At 70.5% G+C, this 11789-nt stretch overlaps 1 protein-coding gene across 1 annotated transcript; it reads right to left on the bottom strand.

The window, feature by feature from the left end:
* Positions 1-1928: 1928 nt before the first annotated feature.
* LOC123349769 (pro-adrenomedullin-like) lies at positions 1929-3848 on the bottom strand. The gene is made up of 4 exons (XM_044987944.1): positions 3731-3848; positions 3162-3257; positions 2799-2966; positions 1929-2167 (listed from the first exon to the last, which is right to left on the bottom strand). Exons 2-4 carry the CDS (start codon positions 3245-3247, stop codon positions 1930-1932), a joined length of 492 nt encoding a protein of 163 aa, XP_044843879.1. The 5' UTR covers positions 3248-3257; positions 3731-3848; the 3' UTR covers position 1929.
* Positions 3849-11789: the final 7941 nt, after the last annotated feature.

Consider the following 11789-nt stretch of genomic DNA (forward strand, 5'->3'; position numbering starts at 1 on the left):
CAGAGGAGGGGGACGCCCCGTGCTAGCCCTGGGCTCCGCCAGGGGCCAGAAGGCGGGACGGGGGGGAAGTTGTTTCCTGGGGGCGCCGTGGGGCGGGAGGGGCCCCGGATGGCCCCACCCCCGGCCAGGCTGCCCTTCGAATGGCCCAGTGCTGGGCCCACCCCGACCCCCTGGGGGCCAGGGCCAGAGCTCCCCCCGTGGCCACGGGGAGCCCGATCCCCCCGCCCGGGGCCGAGCCCTGGGCTCAGGCCCTGGCCGAACGGCCCTGGGGGGTTCACCTGCCCTCCCTCTCCCCCAGGGCCGAGCGGTGCAGGGACGTCCCGTGTCTTCCACCCTGCTGAGACCCCCCAGACGACAGCCCCCCATTCAGGCCACCCCCCGCCAGCGCCCCCAGATCCTGCCGGGCTCCCCCCCTTGGTAGCCGTGCCCCTGACGGCTCCGGCCCCCGGGCAATTCCCCGCTTTGATGACGCCGCCGGCCCCAGGCCGGATGCCCGCTGGCCCCCCAACCGGTGTGGCCATCCTGCCCCATGGCTTGTTCTTCGCATGGCCTGCCGTGTCCCGTGGTGGGGGCCGGTCCCCCCCCACAACAGGATCTGGGGGGGGGTCTCCATGACCAAAGTGTCTGGGAGGGGTCCTGAAATCCCCCACCCCACTGCCACGCTGGGAGCGATGGGTGGGAGCCAGGACTCCTGGGTTCGCTCCTGGCTCTGGGAGGGGAGTGGGGTGTAGTGGTTAGAGCGGGGGGGGGGTCTGGGAGCCAGGACTCCTGGGTTCTATCCCAGCCGGGGAGGGGGCTGAATCCTTTGCCAAGCTGTGTGTTGGTGCTGCCCCCTTGTGGCTGGCAGGAGGCAGCAGCTGGACCCCGCAGCGTCCCACCCCTCCGCACAGCCCACCCCCAGCCGGAGGCGAACAGCCCATTCGCCACCCACCCTGTGCCCCCCGCCACCCCGGTGGGGTTGTCTCCGTAAATGCAGCTACCCTCTGATAGGCAGCTCTGGGAGGGGAGTGGGGTCTAGTGGTTAGAGCGGGGGGGGGGGGCTGGGAGCCAGGACTCCTGGGTTTTCTCCCTGGCTCTGGGAGGGGAGTGGGGTCTAGTGGTTAGAGCGGGGGGTGGGGTAGTTAGGAGCCAGGACTCCTGGGTTTTCTCCCTGGCTCTGGGAGGGGAGTGGGGTCTAGTGGTTAGAGCGGGGGGTGGGGTAGCTGGGAGCCAGGACTCCTGGGTTTTCTCCCTGGCTCTGGGAGGGGAGTGGGGTCTAGTGGTTAGAGCGGGGGGTGGGGTAGCTGGGAGCCAGGACTCCTGGGTTTTCTCCCTGGCTCTGGGAGGGGAGTGGCTGTACCCCGAGGCCAATCCCCCGTTGGCTGACCCCCTCGGGTTCCCCCCCCCACAACTGGAGGATGTGTCTCTGTCTGTTCAAATAAACCTCTTTATTTGCACATCAGGCCATAGGCCCCATAGCCCATTATTCAGGGGCCCAGGAGGACCCCCCCACCCCACAGTCTGTCTCCCCCCCTCTTGCCCTGTCCCACAGCACCACTTGGGGGTCCCTGGGTGCTGCCGGGCTGCTCACTGTAGATGGGCAAGCGCTGCTGGGCGGGGGGGGGCATATCTCCACACCCCCCCGGCACAATCCTTGGTCCGATCCCCCGCTCTGGGGGGCCGGCTGCCCCTTTGCCATGGGGTGCATGAGGCAGCCACCACGGCTGCCTGCAGGGGGCAGCAAGGAGCCGGTGTGGGCGGGTAGGTGGCAGTGTCTCCCCAGGGTGGGGGTGCGCGTGCCAGTGGGTGCCAGCCCCCCCCGGCTGTGCCCTCCCCCTCTTCTCAGCCGGTGCCGTGTGTCTCCAGGCAGAGGTGCTGGGCCGCCCCCGGCTCAGGCTGTGTCTCTGCGGGGTGGGGCTCCCTGTGCCCCGGCCGCACCCAGCCCTGCTCTCAGCGGGTGCTGTCCCGGTGGGGGGCAGGCCCCCGGTGCCAGCCAGGGCTCCCCTCCCGGCGGCGCCGGCGCCCGTAGCCCATGGGGTCGGCCATGTCCTTCTGGGAGTCGTCTTTGTGGTCGCTGGCCCCGATGTGGTACAGCCAGTTGAAGAGGCGATGGGTCTGACACGTGCCCAGCTGGCAGCCGCGCCCAGTCGTCTGCAGAGAGAGCTGGCGGGGGATCCGGCGCCGGGGGCTGGGCGGGCAGAGAGAGAGAGAGAGAGAGAGAGTCAGGACTCCTGGGTTCCATCCCCAGCTCTGGGAGGGGAGTGGGGTCTAGTGGTTAGAGCAGGGGGGGGGGCTAGGAGCCAGGACTCCTGGGTTCCATCCCTGGCTCTGGGCGGGGAGAGGGGTCTAGTGGTTAGAGCAGGGGGGGCTGAGAGTCAGGACTCCTGGGTTCCATCCCTGGCTCTGGGCGGGGAGAGGGGTCTGGTGGTTAGAGCAGGGGGGGCTGGGAGTCAGGACTCCTGGGTTCCATCCCCAGCTCTGGGAGGGGAGCGGTGTCTAGTGATTGGAGCAGGGGGGGCTGGGAGCCAGGACTCCTGGGTTCCACCCCAGCTCTGGGAGGGGAGAGGGGTCTGGTGGTTAGAGCAGGGGGGGGGGGGCTGGGAGCCAGGACTCCTGGGTTCCACCCCAGCTCTGGGAGGGGAGCGGTGTCTAGTGGTTAGAGCAGGGGGAGGCTGGGAGCCAGGACTCCTGGGTTCTCTCCCAGCTCCGATGAGGGAACAGCTGGGCCCCCACCTTTCCTCCCCCTGCCCCTTGGAAGTGGAGGGGGGGTTCTGACCCCATGACACCCCCTCCCCGCCCCTGAACTACCCCGAACTTACCTCCTGGGCAGGCCAAGCGCCTCTCCCGCGTCCTCCGGCTGGACGTACCACGCAGGCCTGGCTCCAGCTGCTGGGCCAGGCTCCCAACGGGCAGGCGCTGCCAGGGGGGGGGCCCTCTGGGCCCCCCGCAACTGCTGCAGGAAGGAGATCACGGGCGGCGGGTGCCATCTACAGTGGAGAAGGGGAGATTGGGGAAAGAGCCCCAATGTGGGGGGAGGGTCCCCAAGCCCCCCAACCCTTCATCCCTCCCCCACACAGACCCCTTCACTCAGCATCCCCTTCCCAGCCGGGTTCCCCACAAAATGGAGCCCCCCCCGTCCGCCCTCCTGGCTGGAGTCTCGCCCTGCCCCCCTCAGCCCTCACCTGGCCGGGGGCTCCCCCATCCGCTGCGACTCACACCGGCCTGCCAGAGTCACCACGAGCAGCGAGACCAGTTCGAGGGGCACCATGGCGGAGAGCCTGGAAGAGAACCAGCCAGTCAGCAGGGGAGAGAACCCAGGAGTCCGGGCACCCAGCCGCCCCCCTCCCTGCTCCAACCACCAGACCCCACTCCCCTCCCAGAGCCGAGGAGAGAACCCAGGAGCCCTGGCTCCCAGCCCCCCCCCCCGCTCTAACCACTAGCCCCCACTCCCCTCCCAAAGCTGAGGAGAGAACCCAGGAGTCCCGGCTCCCAGCCCCCCTGCTCTAACCACCAGACCCCACTCCCCTCCCAGAGCCGGGGAAGAGAACCCAGGAGTCCTGGCTCCCAGCTCCCCCTGCTCTAACCAGCAGACCCCACTCCCCTCCCAGAGCCAGGGAGAGAACCCAGGAGTCCTGGCTCCCAGCTCCCCCTGCTCTAACCAGCAGACCCCACTCCCCTCCCAGAGCCGGGGAGAGAACCCAGGAGTCCGGGCTGACTAAAGCCCCCCTCCCGGGGGCGGGGCGGGTCCTACCTGCTGTCAGGGGCGGGGGCCGATGTCTGTCTGTCTGTCCGGGACCGGCTGGCTGGTGCGGATGGATTCGCGGCGCGGCTGGTCCCCTTATATCCCGGCGGCGGGGGCGGGGGAGGGGAGACGGGGGGGGGGCGGGGCGGCTCTTTACAGCTCCCGGGGGGGGGGAGATCCCGGGAGGGGGGAAGGGGGGGACTCATACCCCGCCCCCCCGCCAAGGGTCTCAGCCGGGGGGGGGGGTAAAGGGTGTTTGCGACCCCCCCCCTCCGACCGAATATCGGGCAGGGGGGGTTCACGAGCGGGTTCACTAGTCCCCCGACCCCTGCCCCCCCCCGCTCCTACCGCCCCACTGCCCCTCCCCCCAGTGGGGCACTGAGGTACGTGCCGGGCCCCACACATCAAGGGGCCGCGGATGCAAATTCCCACGTCTCCTGGGCTGACTCACCGCCCCCCCCCCGCCCCCGGAAAGGGATCCGGCGGGAACCTGTCTGGGATGCTGGGGGGGGGGGGGGGGCTGGGCCGACAGGGGCTGCGGGTCGGGAGTGAGGGGCACCGGCAGGGTTGGGGGGGGCTGGGCTGGCAGGGGCTGCGGGTCGGGAGTGGGGGGCACCGGCAGGGCTGGGGGGGGGCAGGGGCTGCGGGTCGGGAGTGGGGGGCACCAGCAGGGCTGGGGGGGGCAGGGCTGGGCTGGCAGGGGCTGCGGGTCGGGAGTGGGGGGCACCGGCAGGGCTGGGGGAGGGGTTTTGTACAGGGCTCCCCCCCCCCCAAGTGCCTTGAGCTGGAATTCCCCCCCCCCCAGCCGCGATAGGAAATTCCCTGCTAGAAACCCCCTGCTCCTCTGGCCCTGGGGTGGGGGGGGCAGAACGGATCGGGGGGGGGGCTCAGTTACCGGCCTCCCCCTCTCCCCATATCTGGTGCTCATGGACAGGCCAAGTCTGGGGGTGTCGATCAGAGGGAACCTCCCCCCCCCCCGTGCACCGCACGTGTGAGTGTGACCTAACCCCCCTTTGCACACTCGTGTGACAGGCGGGGGGGCAGCCCTGCCCCCCCAGGGTTAGGACGGGCACCAAGGCTCCCCTGAAACCAGAGACCCTCCCCAGTGCCCCCCTGCCCCACGTCTCCCCCCACCGAAGGTCCTAGTGCCCCCCCCCAATTCCCACTGCTCCCTCCCCCGCCAGGTGAGCTGAAATGAAACTTGGCTCAACCTGGCCTGATTTCCTGGACCGGGGGGGCACACAGGCAATTCCTGCCCCCCCCAGGGGGCTGCTGGCGAGTCGGGAAAGGGTGGGATCAGAGCAAGAGTCTGGGGTGGGCATGTGAGAGGTTCCCTCCCAGCCCAACTCACCCCCCCACGGGCTCCCCTCCTGGGTTCTCTGCCTGGCTCTGGAGGGGAGTGGGGGCTGGTGGTTAGAGCACGGGGGGCGGGGAGCCAGGACTCCTGGGTTCTCTCCCCAGCTCTGGGAGGGGAGTGGGGTCTGGTGGTTAGAGCACGGGGGGCGGGGAGCCCGGACTCCTGGGTTCTCTCCCCAGCTCTGGGAGGGGAGTGGGGTCTGGTGGTTAGAGCACGGGGGGCGGGGAGCCAGGACTCCTGGGTTCTCTCCCCGGCTCTGGGAGGGGAGTGGGGGCTGGTGGTTAGAGCGGGGGGGGGGGAGTCCGGACTCCTGGGTTTGTGGGGAGGACAGTGGGGTCTAGTGGAACATCAGAATGGCCAGACTGGGTCAGACCAAAGCTCCGTCCAGCCCAGTGTCCCGTGTGCCGGCAGCCGCCAGCCGCCCCCGAGGGACCGAACAGCAGGGGGCACCGTCGAGTGACCCATCTCCAGCTCCTGGCAAACAGAGGCCTGGGACCCCCATCCCTGCCCAGCCTGGCTAATGGCCACCGATGGGCCTGTCCCCCAGGGACCTGGCTAGGTCTCTTCTGAGCCCTGTTCTAGCCTTGGCCTTCGCAGCATCCTGCGGCAGGGAGTTCCACAGGCCGACTGCCTTGGGTAAAACGAGTGGGGGGGGGCTGGATGCCAGGACTCCTGGGTTCTCTCCCCAGCTCAGGCCACAGGGGGAGGGGGTCGGCCCGGCTCAGTCTCCTTGTCCTTGGAAGCGGCTGGGTTTTCCGCAGCACCTGGAGGGCTCCCGACAGGAAATAACAGGACCGGGCTGCGTCTGCGTCTTGTGTGTGCTGGGGGCTGAAAACAATGGGGGGGGGACGGGTGGGAAGCAGCTGGGATGCGGGTGACAGGCGGGGGGCGGGTGACGCAGGTGCACATCCTAGTGCGGCGAAACACACTGAAAGGGAACCAGGGCTCCTGGAACGGCCGGGGGCGGGGCAAGATGTGGGGCGGCGGGGACGAAATCCAGGGAGCCCAGGCCTGGGGTGGGGACAGGCACTGGTGAGCCTAGGATGTGGGGGGGAGGCACTGGGCCTGTGTGTGTGTCCCTGGGCTCTGCCTTGGGGGGCACTGACCCCCCCCCACCCCATGCCCCTGCCCCAGTGAGCGGCCGCGGGGCCGGGCTGGGCAGCCGGATGTGGGGCAGGAAGCCAGTGATTGTTAGATGCTTTTAGACACCACCTGCGTATTTATCGCCGGGGGGGGCGGCAGGGGGCAGACGGCAGGGGGGGGGGTTAGTTTATTTCCAGAGCTGAGAATTTGTTTATAATTCTCCTTTGGTTCCTTGAACTTTGGAAGTGATTTGGAAGGATAAACAGGCGGAAACCGGGGGTGGGGTGACCGGGACAAACGCTGCTCCCACAACACACCCCCGGCCCCCACCTGGACTGGCAGGGGCTGCGGGTCGGGAGTGAGGGGCACCGGCAGGGCTGGGGGCTGCAAGTTGGGAGTGAGGGGCACCGGCAGGGCTGGGGGGGCTGCGGGTCGGGAGTGAGGGGCACCGGCAGGGTTGGAGGGGCTGAGGGTCGGGAGTGAGGGGCACCGGCACGGCTGGGGGGGCTGCGGGTCGGGAGTGAGGGGCACCGGCAGAGCCACACAGACTCAGTGGACCCCCCTCCGTCATCCTGCCCGTGACGGTGCGGGATCGTGGGGAAATCCTGGGTCGGTGGCGCTGCCTGGCATCGGTTGGCAGCCAGGAGCTTCCCAGCACGAGAAGGAAATGGCCCCAGCGCTTCCGGGTGGGGAACAATTATCCCAGGAATAAAGATTTATCACTGGAACGAAAACCCGCAGCCATGAGTCACACGCTGAGCCCTCCGCGAGAGAGACGGGCACCGGCAGGGCTGGGCTGGCAGGGGGCTGCGGGTCGGGAGTGAGGGGCACCGGCAGGGCTGGGCTGGCAGGGGCTGCGGGTCGGGAGTGAGGGGCACCGGCGGGGCTGGGCTGGCAGGGGCTGCGGGTCGGGAGTGAGGGGCACCGGCAGGGCTTGGGGGGGGCAGGGCTGGGCTGGCAGGGGCTGCGGGTCGGGAGTGAGGGGCACCGGCAGGGCTTGGGGGGGCAGGGCTGGTCTAGCAGGGGGCTGCGGGTCGGGAGTGAGGGGCACCGGCAGGGCTTGGGGGGGCAGGGCTGGTCTAGCAGGGGGCTGCGGGTCGGGAGTGAGGGGCACTGTTTCCATTTCCATGACTTCCCAGCCCTGAGAGCCCAAGGCCTGCAATCCCCACCCCTGATTTCAGCGTCATTCCTGCCCGGCCGGAGCAGGATGGGCTGGGGCAGAACCAGGTCTCTGCCTGTTGCCTGCCAGAATGAACACGCCAGGTCTATGTGCCAGACGCCCCCTTCCCTCCCGGAGCCGGGGAGAGAACCCAGGAGTCCGGGCTCCCAGCCCTGAGCTCTGCCCGCCGACCCCTCCCCTGCCCGAGCTGTCCGGGGAGCTGCTCCCAGACACCGGCCCAGGCGGGTTCCTGCCCCCGGTGCCCCCAACAGCAGTGGCAGCGGGCGGGGCCGTGACGCGGGTTCACGCGGCTTCGTGGGCCGCTGAGGGAGAAGACGAACCAGAGCGAAGGGAAATGAGGCCTGAATTCCCCGCGGCACCAGCCCCCCGGGGTGGTACCAGCCCCCCCCCCTCCGCCGGGCTGGCGCCGCCCTGGGCCCGGTCTCCGCTGGGTTCTCCCCTCGGCCCGGCTGAGTCTTTGCACCGGACGTTCGCCCCCCGTCCGAGCTGGGTGCTCGGGAACCGCTCGGCGCGAAGCCGGGCGGGACCCGGGGCCAGGAGTCTGCTCGGCTTCGGTGCCGCCTGGGTCCGACCCCGGCGCGTTCACCCCCCCCCCGTCACCCTGTGAGCTCCCCACGGCGAGGTCACCCGGAGGGGACCCCCAAAGGGCCCTGCCCCCCCACCCCGCAGCCAGCCGGGACTCTCAGCCAGCCGGTATCACCGCAGGGTTATTGGCCGACGGGAGCACAGACAGCAAAGTCCATCTTCGGGGGGTGGGGCAGAGCCTGGAGCCCTGGACTCCTCCCCCCCAATGTCCCAAACCAGGAGTGTGACCCCTTCCCACAGCCCAGCCCCACCCCCGCCCGGTGCCCCTCCTCCGTCCTTTGTCCCTTTGCCGGCCGGCACCGACACCTCCGGACCGGCTGGCTCCCTGCAGAGGACGGGCCCCGGGCCCTAGTTGCCAGGCGGGCTGGTCCCTGTGCCCAGGCAGCCTGGTGGCGGGATCCCACCTGCCCTCTAGGGGTCACTGCAGCACTCACCCCCCCCCCTTGTCCCACCGGCTGGATACTTGAGTAACACACAGGGGAAACTGAGGCACGCACAGGATCCAGTCCCGCTGCGTCGCACCTGCTGATCCGGCCCCATGGGAGGGGGCGCGTGTCCGTCTGTGTGTCCCTGTGCGGGCATGGGGCCGGGTCGTGGCACTGCGGCATGGTGGGTGGGCAGGGTTGCCAGAGGACACCCCCCCCCCCCGCGGGCAGGGCGCTCAGCTGGGGGGACCCCCGCCTGTGACCGCCTAGGTCAGCATAGGGACATGCAGCCAGGCCTGGGGCACCCAGATGCGTGAGGGGCAGCGGGGGGACAGTTTGCACCCTGCACTAATGAGGCTGGACTTGGGGGGCAGGGATCTGGCTGGAGAGCAAAGGGGGGGCTCAGAGGTGAGGGGCAAGGAAGGGGGGCCTGGCTCTTGGGGCGCTCAGAGGGGAGAGGCAGGGAAGTGGGGGGGTGCTACCTGGGTACCACAAAACTTCAGCCCCCAACTCTCCCTCGTTCAAGGGCATCTGCCAGCCCCACTGCAGCCCCCATGGCTCTGGAGAACCTGCCCCACGGGTCCCCTGGCTGCCCCCCAGGCTGGCTTCCCTGGCCACTCCCCTGGCCCCATGTCTGCCCCTCCCACCGCAGCTGGGTCTGCTCCCCGAGTCACACTGGGCCACTGTCCCGAGCCAGGCTGCTGCCCCCTGAATCAAGGGGCCCAGGGTGGGAGCCCCACGGCAGGTAGGATATGTCTGGCCTGATGCTCTGGGGCTGATTCTGGGGGGGCTGTAACCCGCCCCACCCATCACCTGCCCCCCAGTGCACCACCCCCACCCCCCATGCTACGCTGGGAAGAATTTGGAATTTTCTGTAGCGATGTGATTAAGCCTGTGTGTGCCTCAGTTTCCCCTGCATTCGCACGGCGACGGGGTGGGGTGAAGGGGGCTGAGTCTGCTCTCAGGGCAGGCGATGGGAGCTGGGGGGTGTCCCCCCCGCAGGCCGGGTCACTGACAGCACAATGGGGCCCCCAGAAGCCATCACCCCAGAGGGACCTGTGTCCCCCCCAAGCCCCCCAGCTGGAGCCCAAGGGGCGGGAGCGGGGGCTGGCGGCCGGAGACCCAAAGAAGGGGTCACGGCAGCTGGGCTGGGATCCGGGCAGGGGCTGCGCCCAGGGGACACCCCAGGCCCCGTCTTCTTCACCGGGGGGGGCCATGTCACTGCCAGCACCCCCAGGGCCCCCCCCACGCCCGCGAGGAGCCGCCCCAAGAGCCTGGAGGGGACTGCGGGCCCCTGCCCAGGACGGCTTCACTCCTAGGAGACTGGCGCCAGGGGGGGCAGATCCCTGCCCCTGTGACTCCCCCACGGGCCCCCCCCCTTCGCCCTGGCCTCCCTCCCCATTGCAACCTGCTCCTCTGCCCCTAATCCCCCCCCGCCCCTTTTTGGCCAGGCCCCGCCCTGGTCCAGGCAGCAATGGGGCGCAACCGCCCGGAGTGGCCACTAGGTGGCAGCAGGGGACAAATGATTCCCTGGTGGGGGGCGTCCCCTTCACCACGGGGGGGGGGTGGAAGCCTGGGGGGAGGGGAGCCCCCCCACCAGGGGGAAGTGGGGGAGTCTGCGGAGCATGGGGCAGCGGCTGCAATGGGGTGGGGGCAGCACGGGGGTGTCACTGGGGAAGGGGCCGGAGGGGGCTGAGGGCAGGGGGCAGCTGGGCCGCGGTTCCTGCCCTGGGGGGGGGGTTGTGTGTTTGCCGGGGGTCAGGAGTTGTGTGCAGGGGTCCCCCCCCCAGAGCACCTGCCGCTCCCCCACCAACTGACCCTGCCCCAGGGGCCAGGCACCACCGGGGGGCGCAGGGGGCGCCCCACCCCCGCAGCTGTCGTGAAATAATTATTGTCCAACCCCTCCCCCCCCCCAGCATCAATCAACGCGGGGAAAAAATCCCTAAAAATGAACGGCCCAGAGTCAGCCACCAAAACGACACGGAAACCAACCACGCCCGGCCAGACCCCTTTATTGTACACACCCCACAGCACAGAGACGGCTGCGGGTCGGGAGTGAGGGGCACCGGCGGGGCTGGGCTAGGAGGGGGCTGCGGGTCGGGAGTGAGGGGCACCGGCAGGGTTGGGCTAGGAGGGGGCTGCGGGTTGGGAGTGAGGGGCACCGGCAGGATGGGGGGGGCAGGGCCAGGCTAGGAGGGGGCTGCGGGTCAGGAGTGAGGGGCACCGGCAGGATGGGGGGGGGGGGCAGGGCTGGGCTAGGAGGGGGCTGCGGTTCAGGAGTGAGGGGCACCGGCAGGTTGGGGGTGGGCAGGGCTAGGTGGGGGCTGCGGGTCGGGCGTGAGGGGCACCGGCAGGATGGGGGGGGCTGGGCTGGGCTTGGTGGGGGCTGCGGGTCGGGAGTGAGGGGCACCGGCAGGGCTGGAGGGGGCAGGGCCGGGCTAGGAGGGGGCTGCGGGTCGGGAGTGAGGGGCACCGGCAGAGCTGGGGGGGGCAGGGCTGGGCTGGCAGGGGCTGCGGGTCGGGAGTGAGGGGCACCGGCAGGGCTGGGCTAGGAGGGGGCTGCGGGACGGGAGTGAGGGGCACCGGCAGGGCTGGGCGTGTCAGGGCCGGGCTAGGACGGGGCTGCGGGTCGGGAGTGAGGGGCACCGGCAGGGCTGGGGGGGGCAGGGCCGGGCTAGGAAGGGGTTGCGGGTCGGGAGTGAGGGGCACCGGCAGGGCTGGGGGGGGCAGGGCCGGGATAGGAAGGGGCTGCGGGTCGGGAGTGAGGGGCACCGGCAGGGCTGGGCTGGCAGGGGGCTGCGGGTCGGGAGTGAGGGGCACCGGCAGGATGGGGGGGGGCACAGCTGGGCTAGGAGGGGGCTGCGGGTCGGGAGTGAGGGGCACCGGCAGGGGGGGGGGGGGCAGGGCCGGGCTAGGAAGGGGCTGCGGGTCGGGAGTGAGGGGCACCGGCAGAGCTGGGGGGGGCAGGGCTGGGCTAGCAGGGGCTGCGGGTCGGGAGTGAGGGGCACCGGCAGGGCTGGGGGGGGCAGGGCTGGGCTGACAGGGGCTGCGGGTCGGGAGTGAGGGGCACCGGCAGGGCTGGGCTAGGAGGGGGCTGCGGGTCGGGAGTGAGGGGCACCGGCAGGGCTGGGGGGGGGGGCAGGGCTGGGCTAGGAAGGGGCTGCGGGTCGGGAGTTCTTGGGGGGGTACATTGAGCCTTTGGGGTTCCAGGAGCCTGGGGGGGCTGCGTGGTTTCCCACCCCCCCTTCTCATCCATCCTCTGCACCAGGGTTCGCTGCAGCATGACACTGGTACAAGGGTTGGGAGAGACGGGGGAGCAGAGAGGCCCCCCCAGAGCCGCCTCGGGGAGACCCCAGGATCCGCCGCTGGGCAGGACGACCTGCAAGAGAGCGAGAGAGACGGGCTGGAGTCAGACGGGGCAGGGGAGATGGGGGGAGA

Source organism: Mauremys mutica, chromosome 15 (assembly GCF_020497125.1).
Source record: "Mauremys mutica isolate MM-2020 ecotype Southern chromosome 15, ASM2049712v1, whole genome shotgun sequence".
Classification (NCBI taxonomy): Eukaryota; Metazoa; Chordata; order Testudines; family Geoemydidae; genus Mauremys; species Mauremys mutica.